At 39.2% G+C, this 23,819-nt stretch overlaps 1 protein-coding gene across 1 annotated transcript; it reads right to left on the bottom strand.

Annotated features, from left to right (window-relative positions):
* Positions 1 to 2,653: 2,653 nt before the first annotated feature.
* On the bottom strand, positions 2,654 to 15,012 carry LOC139724456 (arylsulfatase-like). The gene is made up of 6 exons (XM_071635597.1): positions 14,667 to 15,012; positions 7,694 to 7,846; positions 7,338 to 7,450; positions 5,262 to 5,484; positions 4,267 to 4,431; positions 2,654 to 3,345 (listed from the first exon to the last, which is right to left on the bottom strand). The coding sequence occupies exons 1-6, from the start codon at positions 15,010 to 15,012 to the stop codon at positions 2,654 to 2,656; spliced, it is 1,692 nt and encodes a 563-aa protein (XP_071491698.1).
* Between the last annotated feature and the right edge of the window lie 8,807 nt (positions 15,013 to 23,819).

Here is a 23,819-nt window from a genome sequence, read left to right as displayed (position 1 = left end):
CTGATTTCTTTCATACGAGTGGAGAAATAAAACAAACTGAAAATAAAACTGAAACTGAGGGGAGGGGGATGTACAAGTGAGTGTGATCTCCATCCACCAAACATTACTCAAGATTTTATTCTCTCTTCATTCGGCTAGAATGCAAAGTCATCTATGTGTATTCCTAATGGCATTATTTACCATGTGCAGATGAAACAAAAACCCAGGTTTAGTGCTTCAAGATAGTATAATCAATGTTAAGTATTGTTGAATATACAAAATGTGAACAGTAGTTGTAATAAAATTGTTTCTGGAAATAACCGTCTGCAGTTATGGTTTATTGAGAAAAATAGTGACATCTCCTTATATCTTAGGCTTCATTGATAAATGTTATGTGGTAGGATGTTTTGTGATATATTGACCTACACATGTGCATCAAATGCGATAACTCGAACATTTTTTTTATCACTGCTCCCAATGGTGAACAATACCTTTAATGGTAATCAGTGTAATAAATTTAGGAGTCTCCATGTCATTATATTATTGGGTCATCGTATAGATGCGTATGCCAGTGTGTTTCATGCAGTCGTAAAACCTTAGTTATATCAGATTTGACATGAATGGTGTTACTTCCTTGCACAACCCCAAAACATTCAACAGATAATAACGTTATTAATTTTATAGATATGTTTCCGTGACACGGCAAAGGGGGCGTTCCGTCCATGAACAGCTGAAATGTCAGTGATTCGCATCACGTATCTTCCAGATAAGTGTTCCCTTTCAGATATCAAAAGGGTTTGATTTGTTTCGTACTGACAGAAAATGGTTGAGGCAGTGACACGCCTTATCTATCTTAACCATTATTCAATAATCTCAAATTATTGCATTCTAACAGAGGGACATATACCTTTTATGAGCACGTTTTTGTTAAACAGGTTTTACCCCGTTGTAGCTCAATTCTGTCACATCAACCTGATTTGTTTGGTAGCCTTCCTTTAACCTTTGATACCACACAAATGAAGGGGAAAAAGTATCAATTTGAAGTGTGATCTCCGTGTAAATTTACTCAGTGTTCTTATAAACAGAGACTTTGCCCATTTCCAGTTCCACCCTCTTTCTATCTTCTTTAAAAAAAAATAATCTTAAGAATTATGGCAAAAGTTGTTTTATTGCAAGTCAAAATAACGATTTTCTTTCAATAAACTATTGATATTAACTCTTTCATAGATGATAGATATGGTAGGGTGAGAAGATTTATCAATTCCTTCATTTATTCTTCAAAAATGTATGTTTCATATACGAACTTTTATCATATCTCACAGGACACTTATACTCTCACTGGTTTCAAATATATTCTAATGTATTATCTGTATATCTGTATATCTGTATATCCATCTATCTACAGTGTACCTTCACACACACGCATACACAGACACAGACACACACTCACGCACGCACGCACACACAAACTCATATTATAGATAGATGTGTATGTGTGTGCAGATTTCGTTATGATTAATGAGTCGATCTGTAAGATTTGACATACAATATCTTTATGCAATGTCTGTGTATAATGTTGTGTGTCTTTGCATAATGCTTTGTTTCTGCTTCTTGTGAATGATAATGCCGTGGCATTGAACGAAATTCGAATAAAGAATAGAAAAAAAAAGGTGTGCGTATATTTATTCATGTCTAAGTAAAGACGATCATTTCTCATTCCCGCTCTTAAACATGCCCTCGTTTGGTACGTGCAAATAAACTTGATAAGTAGTTTTATTGCTTTACGGTGTTCATGCAAAGTGCTTCAGATGATCATTTGTAATATCTCTTTGTTAGAGGCTCTGTGCTCTTTAGGTTCTGTTTGCAAATAGTTTGTCTGAATTTAAAGAAGGCGACTTGAAACTGGACAGGGTTATCGCAAAATCAAACTTGGAATAAACAATGGTACATATTATCATCTCCTCCTTTTCCTCTCTCTCTCTCCTCCTTTCATTCTCCCTCTCCTTACTATCTTATTGAGATGCAACATTTTATCAATACTGCAAGCAAACAAGGTGTCATGTAATTGAGTCTTCGCCTGCGCCAGTCTTTATTTCGACTAGATGGATAACTAGAATTCTTCCGTGAATTCAGGTCAAATCCGTCGAAGCAACATTTCATGGGGAAATGCATCTGCATAGATTTACAATGGCACATTCAGGTAATTAGCAAAAGTTGTGCTACTTAAACCTTTATCACGATTTTAGTGGTCATGGAAATCTGAACAAGAGAAACCTAAATAAAACAAACCAGGCATTTTATATGCTGCTATGGGCCTGTAAGTCAGCAATAAAAATCATTTTTAATTCATGGAATTCTGAATTGACAAGCCTTACTCAAAGATAGGTATCCTTGTACGTATCTACCAATGCCGACAATTTCATTCCTTTATCAAAAGCCACACTCTATATCTTATAGAAACTCGATAGAATGAATCTGATTATTCCAAACAAGTAGGAGAATAAAAAACTCAAGAAGTTATCACAAATTTAAGAAGAAAAAAGTCATGCCTGATTCATATAATAAAAGATTTGTAAAGCAAACATTCATGTATAAAGAAATATAAAATATTTGAACGTCAAAGCAAAATGCCGAATAAACTTTCACAGCAGACTGATGACGACTTGGTGCTTATCTAGTCAAGATCGAAGGTAGTGTGCCTGACCGAAGCCTTCATTATGTCCTCGTAACAGTCAGGCACGCCTGGCTGGAAATCAAAGTTGCAGATGCAGTTGGTTGAGCGGTCGCAGCAGGGCACGATGGAGCGGCTATTGTCGAAGTCGTCCAGGAGAGGGGTGCCCTTGACGAGTGCAGCATTGTGACGGTCCACTGCGTCTCTGACGGCGGTCAAGATGTCCTCGTGCCCGTACACGTTGAGCGGGTAGTTTTCTCCCGGGTCCTTGTCCAGGTCGTACAGGATGGGCGTTTCGTGCACGGTCACACAATCGCCGTCGCATTCATTGCACTCGAAGTAGTCGTCGAAAGGAAAACCCTCATCGCACCTTTCGCCGTATTCCTCCTGCGTGCTGCGCTTCTGGGTTCTGAAGTGAGCCTTGTACTTTCCGACGCGGACGGCCATTATCTTGTCTTTGCAGTAGTAGAAGAATTCGGAGTGGGGAGACGATCCGTCGTTGAGGAGGACATCGACGATGCTCTTGCCGTCGTATTCGCGATCGTCGGGCAGAGAGGAGCCTGCCAGCTCGGCTGCCGTGGCGATGATGTCCATGGAGGTGACCAGCTCGTGAGATACTCCAGGGGTGATGGTTCCTGGCCAGTGGACCAGGTAAGGGACACGGTGACCGCCTTCCCATGACAAAGATTTTCCTCCTATAGAGGGAGATCAGAGAGAGAGGATCACAATTGTGGCGTTGTATTTGAATGCAAAGCGTGATAATAAATATATATGACGTCATTCACCACATTTATGCTCAAAGGCTGCAATTAGATCTTTTACAAGAGATTATGATAGAAATCACTGCAATAAACGTTTCACATGTCTGACAAAAAGTATGAAATATTAATCATAAAAGTATCCAGGAAATGGTGTAGGATGGCAAAGGTACCCTCTATTATGCCTTGTGCTTTGCAATTCCACATTTTCTTTGTTTAAAGTAGATCTTACTCATTTGTGCTAATCTTCGCTCTCATGAGACTTTGTATTTTATTTTGCACATAGATGTATGAGGACGAGGAAATGGTCTTTCATTTCAGCGGAGGGTACTGTTTCTAATTACCGCACTCTGTACGCACATTATTCCATGAACAGTACACAATACCACGAAAGAATGTCCAAAATAAAAGTTGTGAGAAGTTTGAGCCTTACTGCCTGAAACCACGGCTTTCCTTGATGGATGATTAACGTTATTAACGTTCCTGAATCTGCCTTTGTTGTTTTTTTCTCGAAAAAAGATAAAGAGAAAAAAGGCAGGGGATATTTCTGTTTAATTGTTTTAGTGCCTGAAATGTAGTTTGTGCCAAAGACAGCGTTCGCTATCAATTATAATCATCTTCGTCGTCCGCAATCAGAGCATTTATTAATCCATGATTACACCAGCATAAGGTTCTGATATTGTTAAGTGTACTGCAAATGCTTGACGGAGGGTTGGGAACACCACCCACAAGTGTATCTTCCGTATTCTTTCTCAACACCCGCAGAATTGTAACAGTGAATTGGGAGCATATCACCGTGACAGGGATTGTGAACGCCCTCTCCGGCGAACAGTGCAAACGTGCGGTTCGTAAAGTTACCTTGGAAGATGTGGGCGTCACCACCTTCGTTGCAGTACTCGCGATGTGGGCCGTGGTCGGAGATGAAGAAGACGACGGTGTTGTCGGCGATGCCTTTCTCTTCGATGCTCTCCATGATGGCCTGCACAGAGCTGTGCATCTCATTCAGGTTGTCACCATAGCGACCTGCCCAACAAGGAGGAAACCAGAAGACAAATGATTTGGGAGTAGGCCTATTGTACTCAGCGAGATTGGATGGGTCTGTGTGATGAGGCTGACTCTGCTTGATGGTAAACAGTGAGCGATATAAAGATATTTTCGTGTTGAAGATTAGTGACGAAACAATGAGGATGATAACAGATATGATTGCTGCTGCTGCTGCTGCTGCTGCTAAGATTGTGTACCTTCAAGAGCTGTACAGACTTCGTATCAAAATGTGCCATATCATAATGTCCGGATACTACAATTACGCATATTGTATTTTCTTTTTTTTTTTTTGTAAAGCGTTTCTTAGCACTGGCTCCCTTAGTAAGGACCCTCTTGTAATAAAGATGTCCATATTGCACCTCTCTACTCCCTATATATATTTTCTGCAGGGTCCAAGGCATTCTTGGGCCAGACTACCTTTTATCTGACAATAGGACTTAAGTGACAACTCATTTAGATCTGATTTTAATGCTTTTAGATTAAATTTTGTTGACTTAATTGAGTGATGAAACTCATACTACTGAGAATCATCTCACACTTTGCACTGATGAACATGTATAATGACAAAATAATGCATTTTGCTCTTTCATGAGAAAGAACTCATCTTGTCACGTGCCGCCTTTGACTAAAACAGGGCAGCAACGATAGCAACTACAGGATATATGTGTATCCACACAGTGTGCGAAGCTAGAGTATAGACAAGGGCACACTCCCTCGAGATCGAGGTCGATGGTGAGGTATAAAGCAGGAATCGAATCTGCGTCTCCCTCCAATTCATCTACGTGACAAATGATCTCGATATAACTTACCACGGCGGGATGTACAGGTGAATTCGTCAGAAGAGAAAAGACTGGTGTGCATGTGGGCAAAGGCAACGTAGAGGAAGAACGGGCTGGCTTGGTTCTCTTCGATGAACTGGAGGGCGTCATCACGGAAGAGCTGGGAAATGCCGCGGTGCTCGAACGGCTGGGCCATCAAGGTTGCGTTGTAATACAGGAAGCAGACGCTGGGGTTAGGGTAGTCCAGTTGGAGCTGCAGTGTTGATAGATCACATAAGATATTGTTATCATTGATTGACGTTCCTTCTCAGAGTGTAAACTTCTTGGTTATGCACCCACGCTGTTTCTCTTTTTTTTTTAACTGAGGACCAGTTTAGCTCCTACCAGGTTGTTGTTGGTTTTTTAAGGCCCAGTTAAATGTAGATATTAATATTCTTTTATTATTATTATTTCTACTTGGGGAAGACATGGCGGCACACCCGCGAGACCTTCTCGGCCCAGTTGTTGAGAAGCACTGCTATAGGGCTCACACCTGTAAATAAAATGGACTGTCCCAGACCCCTTCACAAACTCTTACCAAAGATACCAAAATAAATGAAGAAAAAAATTAATTAAAAATCAATGATGTAGTTTGGCAAAAAACTGAATAACTGTAGATATTGAGTATGAATTCCTCTACAAACTGCATTTTGGTTGGAAGATGAAAGCTTTTCTGATGGAATTTGAGGGGACTATATTTCATTGGGTATAACGTGTACGGAAAATAGGTGATTTTTTGAGTGACAAGAACTCGTAGTCTGGCTTTGCGGACCCTTGGACAGAATTTGAGCAAAAGAACCCACCCTGGAAATTTGATGGATGAAAGTGTATGTCTCACTTATCCAGGTTAGTGAAGTCCCTCGGATAGGACATAAAATGGAGGTCCCGTGTATGAGAGGGTCACAGCTCATGCACGTTAAAGATCCCGCTTCATTCATTCATCGCAAAGAGCAGGGTGTCTAACCCGGTGAAGTGGTCCCACCCCACATCCAACCGGACCCCATGGAAGACCAGCTTAGTGTAGCTGAATATGGGCTATCCAGCCATCTTCACAGATGGAAAATGAACAACAACAACAACAAGATGAAACACCTCATTTCTCCCAGCTATTTTACAGAATCTTTTTTAAATTTGAATTCTACCACACGACTCTATGGGGAATTGTTTACCCGTATGAGCCTTATACACTCTTCTCTTTGACAAGAAATCATCGTTTGCAGCTCCCTCTACAGTTGAGATGTACTTATTATTATTTTTTTTTAATATGACATTTCGCTTTGGGGACATACATCTTTTATCGAAGATACCAAAATTTGGTATCTTGATCTCTGAATGTGAGGATTAAAAGGATGGTATAGTATTGGTGGAGATGAGGATTAGGCTTTCAACTTTTTTACAAGATACATGTACCAAGAAAACACTCATAAAATAGTACAGAGCATACCATTCTAGGAGGAATTCAAAGTTTATTTGATGAAAGGCGGTTTTGGAATGGCTGAGACATCCAAAAACAAAGTAAAACAAAGCGATCATAATAAAAGGTGAGTCCCGTCTTTAATTATGGTGGCTCTGTTTTGGACATCTCAGCCATTTCAAAGCCAATTTTTATCAAATAAACGTTGAATTCCTCTTGGAATTACATTCTTTTTCATATTTCATGAAATGTTTCTCATCATCTCATCCAAAAATGCAAGAAACCTGATATCAGCTCTCAACCAAAACTATACAATCCCTTTAACTTGGAATGCCAAAACATAAACAGGGTGACACTACAAGATGGGCAAAGGAAATAAAGTTGTGATTGCGGCTTCTCCCCCGTACTCGGGTGTACTGATTTCCGAATGTTAAAATAAAATCGTACTCGATGTTACTCGATAGGTATGCAATATATGTCGTATCGAATAAACTTTTAAGCAATTTGAGGTCTTTTATGAAAAAAAAAGAATAGATAAGATGATAGATGAGAGAGAAAAAAAAATCATGAAAAGACTGATTGATCTTTGAAGCCACGTTATGATACGCTCATCGGACTTTCTTTTAGCGATTTCAAATCGAAATAATCCTTACGCCTGTGTCATCACAGTTCCAGCTGTTGCCGAAGGGAAGGTTGTGGCCGACAAAGTCGAAGCCGTGGTTATATGGGAGATGGGCTCCGTCGCTGGAAGTGTTGGCGTTGATACCTGCAAGTAAAGAAAAGAAAAACAAAGCAAAAAAAAAATGTAGGTTTTCAATTTCTAAAAGTGTATGTATTTAAATCCACGTATGAAAATCCATACATGTACTTGCTTGTTCAACATATTTATATGTACGCAACTTAAAACCAATTTCATCATCAGTTGTCAATTATTTCGTTTACATAGGCGTTGGTGTGAAGACGATAAAAAAATAAAATAATGATTTAAAGAAACTAAGTGGGGTCTTACCAAGATGCCACTTCCCGACCATGCCGGTGGCATAGCCAGCCTCCTTGAGAACCTCTGCGATTGTGACCTCATACTCCGGCAGTCCAGACCTGGTCCACGGCAGGAACACACGGGTCTCTTCTCCGTACACACCAATTCGGACTGGAAGTCTCCCTGAAGTCATTAAAAAAAATGGAAACCCAGTGAAGATAGTGAACATGAAAACATTTTCATTTCAGCAAAATTCAGATTATACATTTGGTAATCTGTCGTACATTTTGTTTACTATCATCATTATCATGGGGGAGGGGGGCTGCGATATAGTGGATAAGACTCTTGACTTTGTTTCGGAGGTGCCGAGTTCGAATCCTATCAAATGCCTGCGTCTATGGACAGCCACGATGCCCGGCCCTCCTGACACAGGTGTGTAATTGGGTATACCCTGAGAGTGCTAGGGTAAATGATGATGACGACAGGGCCCTCTGTTAGAGCAGTGCCAACAACGAAAAGGCTACCCTAGATAAATAAGACCAGAATGTTTCATATACTTTGTTTGCATGTTCTATATCATTATTGGAATTATGTATGTTTCCAGATAAGTATCAAAGAACACATAAACTGTATTGAAAACAACAAAACCGAATGATATGCGCCCACCATCAATCACGCAATACACATTTGTATTTCAGAGCACATAGTCTTACGGTCTCAACAAAGAGCATGCTATAACTCAGATGTTGTTTTGTGAGACTACCACTGTTAGTTCCATCGAAATCGACAGACAAATTTCAGGGATGGGTTCGGGATGAGGACTATAATTTTCAAATAAAACTTCTTGTTCTTCTGAAGTCTTACTATTTTATAAAAAAAAAACAACAACAGAGAAACTGAAACAGACACATTGTCTGTAATGGAATTTGGAATCTGCTCATTAACATTCCTCATTGGCTGAAATTAAAGGAGTGACAAGACGACATAAGGCAAATGTAGACGTGCACTCTTTTAAATTGAGAAGAAAATGAGCAATACACCAGTGAATACAAGAAGAACTGCCATCATTACAATGGAAATGGAAATCCCGAACGATAATAAAAACGCCCGTACTTTCTAAAAGATTCAAAGTAACAATATTAGATAGTGAAAGACAACGCCGTCAATGGCCGATTAAAACAAATAAACATACAAACAAAGAGCTCAGAATCTGTAACTGCCTCCCCCAGCCTCTTTTAGAATATCGCAAACCCTATGAAAGGAATCCATAGGCTCAATTGAGTGGGATATTACGTAAAGCAGACCCAATAAAACAATCTTATTGTAAGTGTGCACACGTTTTTGGCGCCTGTGATCCTCATTGAATTAAAGTGCGCCATCTAGGCTCTTGGATTTTAATTTTGCAGTCATGTCGCCTCCAGTGCTAAAGAAGGAGTGGAGGAGAAGAAGATTAAGAAGAAGATTAAGAAGAAAACGAAGAAAAAGAAAGAAAAAGCAGAAGAAAGTTATTTCCACGGTAGAATGGCTGCTAGTCGCCCTTTGAATGAGCCAATCCACACATGATCCCACTGAAATAAGCCAGCAGATTATATCAGACATTCAAGCGTTAAATCTCATGGAGGACGCGCTCCCAGACGACTAAAGGTAAAGCCATCTTTGATATCGAACCATAAAAGATTGAGCGCAGTGAATCGTAGCCGAACCCACCGGGATCATCTTGGAGGGTTGGGGGATAGGCAATTTTGAGCAAGATTTTACAATGGATTAATTGGAGGTATTAGACCAATAGAAACCGAGGACTTCGTTAGCGGCTTTTGGCGAGAATGGCCAGGCACCACAAGCCCATTACCTTACCTTTTTTGTTCGTAGAGTATTAATCCTCTTTTTAATAGGTTGCTTTATGGCTCTAAGCGTTAAGCGTTGCCCTTCCAACCCCACCCAGGAGAGGCCTATGGAGGTTTACTTTAGAGACAGGGTGCGAGCGATTCAAGAGCTGAATGTTAAAGATATTGAGCACCACATAAGGAGCTGGTGATCTTGGGAAATCAAGGAAGAAAACGACGTGAGTTTGCGTGAGACATGAGAAACATATTATCGTAAGTACTTCAGATGTGAAGTCAGGAATATATACACGTACATGTACATCCATATTTGCCACTTTGCCAAAGCATCAAAGGCACAGGTGTAAACTCACGCACCCACACACACACACGCACACACACACACACACGCAATCAATTTCCTATAGTTTTCCTATAGTAATATATGTATATATATATCATCAGTCATGGTGGCATATATAAGAATAATATGATGAATGCTCGCATAATGGGAAGGCGAAAATGAATACGGCCCTGGCACGGTTGAAAGAGTAGGCAAGCAATACTCAGTTGCGACCTTCTGTTTGAATAATATTGCTCTCAGGCAGAGTTTAATTTGACTGATGGTACGATGTTTTCCCCTCCAGATGAGCCTTGCAAGGTCGATAATGATCCTATTCTAATAATTGTCTGTGCAGAGGAGGAGGGAATGATACTGTCATCTGGCAATGCCGCGTGACACGATATCATTGACTTGGTCTCTAGTCTCCCTTGCTATTGTTAAAAGCCCCACCCAACGCGCAACTTCCCTCTCCCTCGCCCTAAAACTCACACCCCTTCATGTTCAGGACCAATCGCTTCGTAGCCAGGCACGTCCGAAACCCCTTATGTGTGCGTGTAAATGCAGAGTGGTACATCGGCTCTAAAACCGGGCAAAATATCAGACTACAATTCGGAGCAACTTCAGTCTTCTAAATTCAAGTTTAGATGGTTATATTATTGAATAAAGAGAGACATGAAGTAGAGAGCTCGCCCACCAACTTCTCAGCCCCAGCCCCTTTGTAGAACACTCTCTTTCGCCATAATTCCCAGCCCCTCCCCCTCCCCCCCCCCCCAAAAAAAAAGAAAAATAACCCCCCAAAATATCACAAACCTGCTAACACCAATTATTTTCCTCCTCAGCTTCTTTCCAAATTTAAACTATTTATTACATCAGTAGAAAACCTTCGCGATTAGAGGGAGAACGCCAGTCGATTTTGTCCTTTAGTGTCCCTTTGTGTCCTTTATGTCACAAAAGCTGGAAAAGGGATTGCCTATAATTGCAAAATGTGCACTAAAAGTCCGTCACTACTACATGAAATGCCACGAAACGTAAACATGTCGACCGGATGACACGAGACTAGTTAAAAAAGAAACAACGGAAAGCTATTCAAACAAAGTGACCTTAGGTACGTGCCACAATTTCTTTAACGTTTCATTAGTCTGTCCTCAGCAATCTCATAAAGTTCAGAGAGAACTGATTTCTTATCGCTCCCGTGATATTATTCTAGACAATGATCAGAGTACCATGATAACTGGAGCCAAAAGACACTCAAAGTAACCAGGAAATTAAAAGAGTTACAACGAGGAAATAAAAGCATATTGTTTCAGTTGATTTTTATCAGATTCAACTCTCAAACTATCTCGAAGGGGGTTGATGCCTCCGTATTCTGACCAGTGGGCAGGGTCCACAGAAAAAGCACATGTTCTTGATAGAAAGATAGGTTGATATTCATTCATGAAATATTGCTCGATTTTGTTTAACTTCTGCCGGCGAGTCAAGGACAAAAAAGAGGAATGAGAGAGAAAAAAGAGAGAAAAAGAGCAAGAAAAAACGTGAAAAGAGAAGAAAAAGGTGTGGACCTATAAGAGATGGGAAAAAGATAGGAGGTGCACGCGAGAGAGAAAGAAGGAAGACAAAAGAGGAAGGAGAAAAATAGATTGACAAAACAGAGGGAGGATCATTGTAGTAACAATATTGCTAACGCCTTCTAATTTCGCCACACAGGCATCCAAATGCAACTAGTGTTCGTTTTAAATTAAAAAACAAAGCAAAACTGCCCAGGGTTGCAAGACATAGCAGAAGCAAAATCGACAGTCCCAAAAGACAGGGCAGCCTCTTCCTTACAATACTGAATACGTGACCTAGGTTTAAGGATGAAATGATACATTGATGAGGATAAGAACGTTCTTAAAGTTGTTAAAAGTAGGAAAAAGATTTACCAAGAACACCCCCATCCCCCCCCCCCCAAAAAAAAATCGTATCGGGAACTTGATACCAATCAAAAGCACTTCATGTAACTCACTGAAGCACATTATTTTATTGCATCGGGAGAGTTTGTAAGATTCAAGAACTCTAATCTCGGTGTAGTGATGTAATAAACAAGATATATCTGTATCATACCGATGTTTAGAGGTATCGCTCAAGTTAAAAAAATAAAACAAACAAACATCAAAGCCACTACCTGAACCAACATGTCCGTGTCGTAAACTGATGTTGCTTGACTAAATTACTTACATTACACTATTCATTGCATTATATTTTGAGCATTGCCATTTTTATGGGTCTAAATAATTTTCAGCGTAAGCTGATAGAAACAATGCACGATTAAGAATGTGCAGAAATACCACCAGAGAATTCAAGTTAAACAGGTCTACTCGGAGAAAGCTTTTGTTATAAAAAATGCAGTCGGGTTTATTGTGTGTTTGTGCATTTGGATTCATTTAACATGGCCAATGAGGAAGCAATATGTTCTAATATGATGATAGCTATGGGCGAGCTATCAAATGCTTTGAGCCTCCTCCAGAGGACCAGGCAACGAAGACGAAAAGTGTCATTTTGAAGACTCGATTGCTGTTGCAAACTGATTCAAGACAGAACCTGAAAACAGATCTCCACTCAACCCACTGTTCGTGTTTCAATCAAGTCTTGAATGGCCAAACTTTTGTATGGTTTCGGGAGCATGCGCAACGCCATCAGCCAGTCTTCAGAGAAAGCTCTTATCTGGTATGATGGCCAATGCAAAGCGCATGCGCGCAAGCTCGTTATCGATTGGTGCGTTCTCCCAAGAGAACCGCATCCAAAGGACTTTAAGCGGAACAGAGGTTCGGTCTGATAAGCCGATAACTTTAAATGACAAGGGAAGAACCCTGACTAGTGAGAGGAAGGTTTCACTGACGCCGGACCTGGGACCCCTCACGAAAAGTACGGTAACAACAACGAAAGCCAAAAAAATACAGAGACCCGCACGTAGATGGCGTCAATATTCGGTACACGAATTGTACGCCAGAAAAATCTAATAACAACAACAACAACCCTGACTAGTGAAGGATTACAGAGGCGAGCACGGTTTCTCTTGGCGTCTTTCGGCAAACTATAAAAAGTTATCAATGCCATATTCGCCATTACAATCTTACCCAGACATAATTTGTGTAACGACACAGACTCATGACGGATAGCCAAGGGGTAGTACGAGGAGAACCAGGACCGAGGTTACCTATAATACTTTACGAAGTATTGATCGTCAGATTTTACGGGAAAAAAAAACCACATTATTGTAACTTGGTTGCTTACTGCTTGTCAGACATCTTTAACTTTATTTACAAACATTCAAATTTTATTCAGGAGCTTACCATAAGTGTGTTCATTTCCAAAATAGCATCTAAATAGAGCAATACTGGGATGATGAGTTTTCTACAAACATTTTGACCTATTTCAGCTAAAAGAAAGTCAAGAACAACTTGATAGTATGTGCACATAACGAATTTGGCGGGTAGTGTTCAGACGACAAGAGAAATCAGCTAAGATAGTCGATCACCTTGGGGGCAGGTGGCATGGAGTATCCCAAATTAAGGGCAAATGGGAGGTAGGGAAAGCGGTAATATATGATTAACAAAGATAATAACATAGATAACTTAGTGAAGAGAAAGAGATTGAAAGTTTCTGAGAGAAGGAGAGAAATGTAGATTAATCGACAAGAAAAGTAGACACACAAGGAGAGATAGAAACTTTGCCATACCTCTCCTGGAGAGAGAGATCTTTCATAAGTAGATAAATGGCTTAAAGATAAGAAAGAAAGAAAGAAAGAAAGTAAGTAAGTAAGTAAAAGAAAAGCAAATAGATAAAGAGAGAGAGAGAGAGAGATAGCGAGATAGAAAGCCGAAAGAGGGAGAGGATGGACGGTTGAAAGGGCGTCATGGACACTCTTTGTTGCTCATTACGCTTCACTGACAGTGACGAGTTTAGTCGTTTTTAGTTCCGCATTCGGCACTTTCTTGCGTAAAATCTGAAAGCGCCGAAAACTTTTGCCGCCCCCCCCCCCCTCAAAAAAATACTGCACCCGATGTCACCTTATGTACACGATTCATTGTCTAACTTAATATCCATTCGTTGCAGAAAAATGCTACAATGATGACATGTGTCTTCGTCTCATATCGGATTAGAATGTCTGTAACTTAAAAAAAAAAACCCTTAAACGAAGTTACTATTATTGCGCGAGTTTCTTTCCCTTCCTGTCATCGTAATCATCGTGATACTCGGGGCGGTTTTCGTAACCAAATTTTTACGCATACCTTTCAAACAAAGGTTGTTATTAGGCGTTTTCACATCAGCCCGATGTTTCGAAATAGCGCGCTATTTTCTGACTTGGGAAGTTAAAAAATATCTCGAGCTTGGATTTTTATCTGGCTGATGTGAAAACGCCTAATGACAACCTGAAATCCTAGTTCGAGGCTTGACCGACATAGCCACGAGTAATATATGAAGACTGGATCCCACAAATTGAATTTCATTGAAGAAGAGCAGGTTTATGGATTAGCCTTGCTCGTCACTTTGTTCCCTGGAATGAAGCACATTACGTTTGTCCCATTTACCTGTCCGATAAACTTGAATACATTACGAAAACGGTTTATTCATTAGCTTTCTGATATCTTAGTGTATCTTACTGTATCTGTCGAAGTATAAAACCATCCTGTCTATCTTTTAATCTACCTATATCTTCATCTGTGTTTCCATAATTATCTATTAACCCTCTATCTATAAGTTTGTCTACTTATCTCTCTGCCATTCTTTATCCACCAATTATTATATGATTTTTTTCCTGTATTCTCCTGATCTTGTCATAAAGCAATTTTTTTCTTCCTACCTGTCATGAAAGCAGATCGGCTTGGTGTGCAAACGGAGTCCCCGACATATGCATTGGTAAACCTCATGCTCTCCCCTGCAAACTGGTCGATGTAGCCGGGCTCCTGAGTCGGATGACCGTAAACCGACAGGTCACCGACGCCCATGTCGTCGGCGACGAGCAGAACAATGTTGGGCTTTTCGCGAGTGTCACGGTAGCGGCCATTTTGGAGCAGGAGCGCCAGGAGCTCGGGGTTGTCCTGGTGATTGGCGAGCGCCTCGATGATGCTGGGCGGTAGGTCGCCCGAGTTGTCCTGGGCCGAGACCAGGGACGACAAAAAGAGGATACTGGCTAGGAGGGCATACATTCTGTTTGAGTGCGGAGGAGCGCTCAAGGACAATAAGAGGACTGAGAGGGGGTTGCTTGTATTTATACCACCACACCCATGGCTCTCGACTTACTCTTGGATTTTGGTAAACACCAGCCCCTTTCATTCTGCAGCTCAGGAGGATGAAGCCCCCCGAGACCCGAATCACAAAACACCCTCCTTTGTGTGCCCGAGAGTTTTGTCTGCGGTAAATTCCTAGTTAAGAAGATTCGTTAAGCGGTATAATAGGTCCTTGAAGTCATTGAATTTGACTGTCATAAAAGTTTTTTGTTTTTGTTTTTTTTTTTGTAAGGAGGCGAAGATTACAGCGATTAGGACGCTTCTGAATTGTAGCATATACTGTTAACGAGGGAACCAAATCGTGTCCCTAAATCTCCTGTTAGTCCCAGATTACAGAGTAGTAGTCACTTTTCCGTACACCACCCAAAAGCAGAATTATAAAGGGATGAGTTATAGAAAATAATCATATTAGTCTCGGTGCCATGAATGAACCTTGATTTCCGTCCGTCCGATGTTTTTGTTTTTGTTTTGCTTTGCTTTGTTTTGTTTTAATAGGCAACCCTCTTCCTAGGGTGCTGTATCTGAATCTGGATTGTGCATTTTCTTTTTTTTTCTTTTTTTTACTTTTTGAGGATTTTTAGACATTGAACATGGCCGGAAGAATAGGAAATTCCCATGCATTTCCTTATAATATTGAGAATTGGAAAAAAAATGATGGTTTTAGCTTATTTCGAAGGTGATCACTCCGAGTTTGTGTGAGGCAACTCTTTCATCCTTGAGAGTAAATTGAATATATATAGATTAAAAATGAATTAATAATTCTTTTTTTTCGAGGTTGCTGAATCCGAACATGGATGATGCTACTCTTGCATCTATTTATTTTTTTATTTGTTCATTCCCTTTTATTTTCACAGGGTAGCCCTTTCAGTTTAAAACCTGACTTACAAAGTGGCACAACAGTAAATTAAACAAAGATACATGCGGCTAACGATTTGAATAGAAAATCAAGATAAGAAAAAATAAATAGATAACATCCTTTAAAGGGTCTTAAGAACTTATATTCAAGATCTCCGCCAAAATGACCACCAAAAATCTTGAAAATCTCAAAACCCTCAAGGACGTAAATTTTGCATCAACCACATGCAGATTCAGCTCCCTCGAAGTATGGTGAGACTTCCTAAGAAGTTTCCTAAAGGAAATGGTTTTGTTGTTGTTTTTCAACACCATACCCTTTCAACCCTCAAGTTGAAAAAAAATAACTACATATTATATATATATATATATATATATATGCACTCAGAAAAAAAAGTAAATTCTTTTTTTGAGTTCATATTTTCTAACAAAAAATGGGTGAAAATAAATGCGTTATGTACCATATTAAAGTTAATGTTGGCTATCAAGCTAGGAACATAATACAAGGGGAAAGTTACGCATGAGAAAACACACCGGTTTTTTACCCTCCAAGGCACTAAATTAAACATTTGCAAATGTCCTTTAAGATAATAGTGACAGACAACAAAAGACCAGTTTAACACAATGAGAGACATGAATAAAATAGGAAATGTATGTTTTACGTTCTCTTTATCTCTTTATAACCTCAAACAAAAGCAAAGTTGGAAACTAAAAGGGGAAATGAGAATTTTCTGTCAACTCAAACTTCAATGACATAGGACAATGTAGGTCATGTTTGGAGCAATGGCACAAAGATTGCTCAATTAACAGAATTTCTTTATCTTATTTTTGGAACTTAGTAATTTTAGAATTAATTAGACAAATTCAACAACCAAATATCATTCACAATTTTCCTAATTTAAAAAAAAAAGTGAAATCTTGAAATATCCGAGATTTGTTTTTGTTTTCTCCAAAATTGTTGTTGCTTTGCATTCCGGTTTTTACCTATATTTTTCAATGATTTTTTTGTTGTTTTTGTCATGAGGGGCCCACACTCTACAAGCATTGTCCTTTCAGTGCGTTTCTCCGTTTTTTGCACAGTGCATATTGATATTTCACTTTATTTCATACTACTTTAGTCTCATTACAATGTATGTTTGCTGTAAGTATACAATCATTGTTATTTACTCTGTTCAATCCATATTATTTTGTTTCCATGATTTTTGTAACTAAAGAAAGTGAGATGTACAAATCTTATGCTATTGTGGAAAAACGGAAATAAATTTAAATTGAATTCAAGTGAACTGAATTGTAACGCAATTATTCCCTATTTTGAAATCCTATAGTACAAATCTGACTGATCTTTATCTTTAAGTTATTCTTGTGGGAGATGCCTACTGAGTATTATTTCAATGATTGATAAGCATATCACTTGTCTGACTTGATTCAATATATTTGTTTGTTTCTGTCAGAGATAGAAAAAAAATGAATGAATGAGTGAATGAATGAATAAGTAAATGAATGAAATAGGGATTAAATGCCTCGCCTGAGAACACAACAACTGCCGCCAGAGATCTCGAACCCGGGATCTGAAGACCAAGTGTCTGCGGAATTCTTCACTGAGTCACTTCCTACGATGGTATAGAGAGAAAAATATTACGTCAGTAGGCCCCTGTATCCAACTTTCCTTTTGTTGTGCACTGTACATTAAAGGCTCATGACCTTTGCGTCTCGCTTTTACTGTGTATCTATTTCTACAATTTCGTCATTCATTTTCATTCATTCATTTATTTATTTATTTTGTTAATTTCCAACAGAAACATATAAATATATTACAGGAATTGAATACACAGATTTCATCATAATACAAAATAAAAGATAAGTTTACAAAAAATGTAAGTATACGGAAATGTTGGAAGTGGGGACTAATGCTAAAAAGCTGGGTTTGTAGGGTGCATTCCCCCCACACGTAATACAAGAAATTGTTTGATTGATTGACAGATATACATAAAAAGTGGATGAAACAAAGAAACTAAGACAAAAAGACCTATAACTAACCTAACTAATCCGAAACAAAAAACCTGAACAAATCCCTACACTAAGTCGCTGTCATGCCGGAAGAGAGAGGAAAGAAAGAGAGAGAGAGAGAGAGGGAGAGAGAGAGAGAGAGAGAGAGAGAGTGTGTGTGTGTGTGTGTGTGTGTGTGTGTGTGTGTGTGTGTGTGTGTTCGTGTGTGTGTTAGAGAGAGAGAGAGAGAGAGAGAGAAACTTATTACGTGGAGTGAAGATAAAAAACCAAAAAAAAAGATAGAAGAAGACTATAACAAGACGAGAGGTAGTGGATGGATGGAGCCGCACAGCCGTGATTTCAACAGAATATAAAGTTGGATTTTCAAACTTTATTTTTCATTATGATATGATAAAACATATCAGCTCTCTGTTAGTTGTATTCGGTTTGTCAGTGGTATTATGTCATTGTTTGTTTTAATTCGACATTGACCTCTGGACCTCTGCAGGCAATTACCGCGACTCACGTGGAAAAAGTTTTGGTCATGCTCAAAACTTGAATGCGGGTAAATCGGACTTGCGTGCGCACTTCCGGGGAACTACGGGCGAGATACGTGCTAGGTATTGTCAGATGCGGGCCAACTGCGGGTAATTCTGACGCGTTGTGACATTTGCGGGTAATTCTGGGATCAAACTTCATATAAACACAAAGTTTCATCCCAATAAACAGACAGACAGACGGACAAACAAACAAACAAACGTTGATCAACTTAATTAAAATCTGATTCGCTATTTTTTCATTATTATAATGCAAGCAATGAGTTTTGACATTTGTGGTTGACGCGTTATGACATTTGCAGTAAAAATGGAAATTTTGACATTTGTGGTCGACATGTTATGACATTTGTGGTAATTTTGCCATTATGTGGTTGACGTGTTATGAAATTTGTGGTAATTTTGACATTTGTGCGGGGCTCTACACGGGCTTTTCAAACTCCAAAAGTGCGATGGCCCTTGCATGCTAAAATATTGTGTATATGCCTTTCCAGTAATGCTTTCTAAGCTGGGCACTGGAAAATTGCGTTTTGTGCCACCTTTTCTTTCGAAAAATATCACAATTAGCGTAATTCGAAGTACATGTGTAATTCAACCTCTTCTTCAGTATAGCAATGAATGCACTTATGACTTGTGTTTTAGCTGTGACTCGTCGTCTGCTGCTGTCTGCTGCGATTGGTCCACTTTATGACGTCTGTAAAACCTTCGACGAAATTTCCTCGAATTCATTCGAAGTGCTTGCATTACCCAAAACATCGTATGAATTCTCTCTTTGCTCTTGTTGCCTTACATTTTGCCCTTTTCAAGATTCTAGCATAAACACAGTATATAAATTTGTGCCGAATGGTGATTTTTTTGAATGGTCGGGGGTTGCAATGACTTGTATTATTTGTATTTGTATAAACCTGGAACTTTAATCATTGTAACAATAAACAACCATGTAACATTATGCGTGGACTAATGTCTTTACAAGACTTTCCTTTAGTCTCCTATTTCTCTATATCGTATTTTTCACATGGATAATAGTGATTGACCCATGTTCCTTTTATATGATTGTTTTATGAAGTGAACAGACTGAACTGTACGGAACTTAACTGTCAGAGAGATGGCGCCAGTAGAGGCCAATGCGAGCAAGAGACAGGCATCATTAATTTGTCATCTTTGAAATATGATCTTGTCTGCATAGTGCGTGATGGTGCTTGGTGGGGATTTCAGGAGCTGTTAATGCTATTAACGCTTCTTCTTTTCATTTCTGTTACCTGCCGCCCCTCACATAAATGTGATAATTTGCATCACCTCACGCCTCGTGAGTTGCAGTGCTAACTCACAATGCGTGGTTTGTGTATGGAGATGGAAAGCTCACTATCACAATAGTGTCACGTGACAGACACCTGATAGAGGCGCAGTGAGCTAAATCCTTGTAGGTCGTAGGTTTTTTGCTATGGGTGCTTTTTCACCATGTTGTGTGTTTACCAGGGCAGATGATTATATTCTTTGAAATGAAAGCGCACTTTCTTGAAGCCAGACTCAACGCACTAATCCCGTCGTCTGAGACCTATGGCAAGGTTTTAAGCCTCTCCCGTCTACAGACAATGAAAGAAGCAAAGTAAAAGCATTCAGAAGCGACCAATCTGCGCTGGGCACTTTATAACGCACAGACATGCCCAATCACGTCAGAACGCCAGCGGATTGTTACACTTCATTGTACTCATTCCCCGAAAGCCCGCCCCCAGAACATTTATTGTATAAAGTGGAAAATCAATAATCTTATACGCTCTAGTGAGATGTCATGCTTTTCAAAATGTCGACAGAATCTTGCGCGAAGCCGTCTATGTTACTTGTACCTTTCCCTAGACTATACCTCTTTTTCCCCGTCTACATTATCTTTTTTTTTGTTTTATGTGGCGTTTAGGAGTTGAATGCAGGATATGATATATTGTTACTGCTGTAACTATAGGTCTGAATTCAAAGCAAAACTCAACGAATGTAGTAAATCCCCATGACACTTTTGTGAAATCCATAATATGATACTGTTGTCGATCGCAGCAACCAGTTCTCCTTTTGGTGGAATAGATACAACACGAAACTTGAACGTCCACACAAGCTTAAAAGTCCAATTGAATTGACATAATAATTAGAACATTCAAATGAGCATATATTTATATAGTCCAAACTTATTCACGGAAATATCAGGTTTAAAGCAGGAGGAAGTGAGGATAAAGACAAACACCAACCATTAACTAGTCGGGTCTACTATGTATTTTACGCTGCTAAGCACCGTCTCGGAAAAAAAAAAGCTGCATTGTGGGCGTGACTTAAAACGTATGGCAATGTCACCTAGAAAGAACATTCAGTTTTGAGCAATACAGCTTTGTAGGACATCACTAGTCCAAAAAATTCGGATGACACCTCACGACTATAAGAACTCACACTGATACACAACGACAATTAATGATCAATTGAAGATTGATAATGAATGACTGATGTCAGTTCGAATGACTTCGATTTCTCTTTTTCACATCTTGCCAGAGCAGGGTTTAAGTAAGACTTTCAAAATTGTCAAGAGGATTTCCTTTAAGTAGTAGTTTTGTCAAGTTTCTTTTGATGTACGCGATGCCTTCCATGGCATCTGCTGAAAACCTCAAAACGCCTGATTGAAAGTACACGGTGTCATTTCATCTCCATGCAGTTGACAGATTCGTACTCGCTGTGTGTGATTCCTTCCTTTTATTCTTTTTTCCCCATTTCCAACAACAAAAAAATAATATGCAATCTTAAAAACAGTGTAATTGCATAGTTACAGAACATTTCAAACTAAGATTCTTTTGTTCGTTCGTTCTTTGATCAGTTTAGCAGACTGGATGTCTTTATCTTTCTCTGTAAAATACCGGCGCGCTGTGTTGTTGCTGGCTGAAGCAAAAACTAACAAAGACCTTGTACTTTTTCATGGTGCTTCCTTTTAGATGAACGTACATGTATGTGAACGGCTTGCATGGACATCCAGAGACAAGCTTGTTTGTGCTGTTTGAAGCAGTCCGGAGCTCGTCTGAAGGAGCCCAAATGACGTGATTCATACCGGCTCTGTATTGCTCTCATCTGACCACAAAGAAATAAAGGTTTCATTGTGGATTTAGTACGCGGAATTCAGAGAAAAAATGCCCATCAGATGTTGTTTCCTTCATCATTACACGATATCTTCTACGCAAACTTTTTTTGTTATACCTACTCGGGTTTATACTGACAGCACTTTAAGTTTTACATCCTTTTAAGACCAAATTGGCAATACTATACCCAAAACAAACTCAAAGTCCGCTTGACCATGTTTAAGCTCTCACGCTATAAACGTCAACATAAACAAAATATATCAAATCGAGACATTTCAAGAATTAGTTTTCCTTATTTTTTTTTCTACGATAAACGAAATCGATTTCTGTCGGCAATCCTTCTTTCCGAGTCACAGAGACAGAACCAGCATCTTTTTCGTCTTAGGCAGCTGCATCAGCTTTTGGCTCAAAATAATGTGGCGGGATGTCCCATTCTCTTGATGGTGATTCCTTTTATGTCTGACCCTCTCTGTCTGACAGTTCTCCAATGTCAGAATCCGTGTAAAAGTCACCCCTTCTATCGTTACTGTGTTGCTAGATAGACAACTGTTCATACTATCGCAACCCCCCCCCCGAAAACCACGAATTTTGAAGTCAGTCGACAAGCAAGCGAACAATTAGGCCTATGTACAGTGCACGCCATGGAAGCGTGACACTTGTTTATTGTCTTAAAACTCTTTCCCGAGATAACGTCACGGGATACTACGTAGTGGTTCGCCGATTTTAAGAATATTTCCAGAGTTGTTACCACTATCCTAACTCTCTTTCCTATTATCTCATTCTCGTTCAAAGTCTTTTTCTTAGAACTCTACATCTGTAAGACCTTATCGTTTGTTTCATTTTTGTGACTCATTTCAGGGTCACGTGTAATTCATCTTTATCTTTTAAAATATTACTTAGAATTTAACTTTAAGGGACCCTTGTACTATAACGTTTTCCTTGTCTCATTTCATCGTTACCGTATACGTCTATGTGATATTTTTGTTGTTTGAAACTTTTTCCTTCTATATAGTAACAAAAAAGCACAGCAGTTTGAAATGATTAATACATTTATAATGAAGGAAAATACGAGCTTATGAATACAACGTTCTTTGTGGCTCATTGCTTCGTTTGCTATTTTACAAAAATGCAAGTGAATGACGAGGAGAGTCATTCACCAAATCCATGGGCAGCTATCAAGTCATATTATAAGAGTAGTAAGTAGAAGAAACGTTTCTGTTGATTTTGGCAGCAAAATGTCTGGACTGTGCGTGCTAAATATAAGTACACAGTAAGCGACGCTGATTGACTTCGGTTTCATGCCCGCTCATAGTCCTTTTTCGCGCGTATGCATGCGTGAGTCTACGCAATGTGTGTGTGTGCTCGTGGCAGTCGGTAGCAGGCGAGAGATACACAGCTGTGTGTAGTGAGTGTATTTTGATAAAAAGCTGCATTTTTTCTTCAATCCCTCACCATTTCCATTCTTTTCATTAAGTCTGATTGCCTCTGTGCTCATGATCACGAATAGTAATTCCTTACCTCAGTATTCTTTAAGATGACTGTCACATTTCAAATTTAAATTTGTTTTCGTATTTCGTAATTATAAATGTATAATATGTAAACACCAAAAAAAAAATGATGTTCAGCTTGGACTTACCGTAAGATATCACTTACATAGAACAAGATGGTAAATTTAGCAAAGTTTGAATCTAAGTAAAATGCCAGAGAAATATGTTTGAGCCTACAAAAAAGCAAGCTTGTTAAGCGTGAAGAATGCAGTGCGACTATTGTTTTCCATTCCCTTTATCATCTAACCAAATCTGATTGTAATGCCTTGAATAATTCTGAACTGGATAAGAAACATAGAATTTAGATTGTCAGCCAGTATAACTTGCATCTACAACTTCAAATTATATTCCATCTGCTACGTAACTCTACGATTACCACTTCGTAAGAAACTTGTAAACGCAAGCATGAACAATATAGCCTGGTGCGTTTGTAAATGATTTTAGTTGTTATTATTGAACACACATATACATGCCTACGAGATCTATACCTGAATATATCAATATCTTCACGCAATTCCGTCCTATCTTATAATCACAAAAGAAAACAAAACAGAACACTAAAATATAACTGGTGTATAGGGGGAAAGGGGGCTACTTATGCAGAGTGAATACACACGATTTCGAGATATCTTTGCCGCTGGTATAAAACGGACTACTAATTTTATCCAGGGCGTGACAGGCAT

The sequence above is a fragment of the Diadema antillarum genome, unplaced genomic scaffold, assembly GCF_040938485.1.
Source record: "Diadema antillarum isolate AM-2024a unplaced genomic scaffold, OU_Dant_1.0 scf00000215, whole genome shotgun sequence".
NCBI classification, from domain to species: domain Eukaryota; kingdom Metazoa; phylum Echinodermata; class Echinoidea; order Diadematoida; family Diadematidae; genus Diadema; species Diadema antillarum.
Note: the sequence above shows the minus strand (reverse complement) of the source record. Positions and strands in the feature narration are given on the sequence as shown.

Coding starts and splice junctions, on each gene's coding strand:
- LOC139724456 (XM_071635597.1), bottom strand. CDS start 15,012: ATGTATGCCCTCCTAGCCAGTATCCTCTTTTTGTCGTCCCTGGTCTCG. Junction 7,451..7,693: donor GGTCGGGAAGTGGCATCTTG/GTAAGACCCCAC, acceptor CTTTACTTGCAG/GTATCAACGCCAACACTTCC. Junction 4,432..5,261: donor CACCTGTACATCCCGCCGTG/GTAAGTTATATC, acceptor CTTGTTGGGCAG/GTCGCTATGGTGACAACCTG.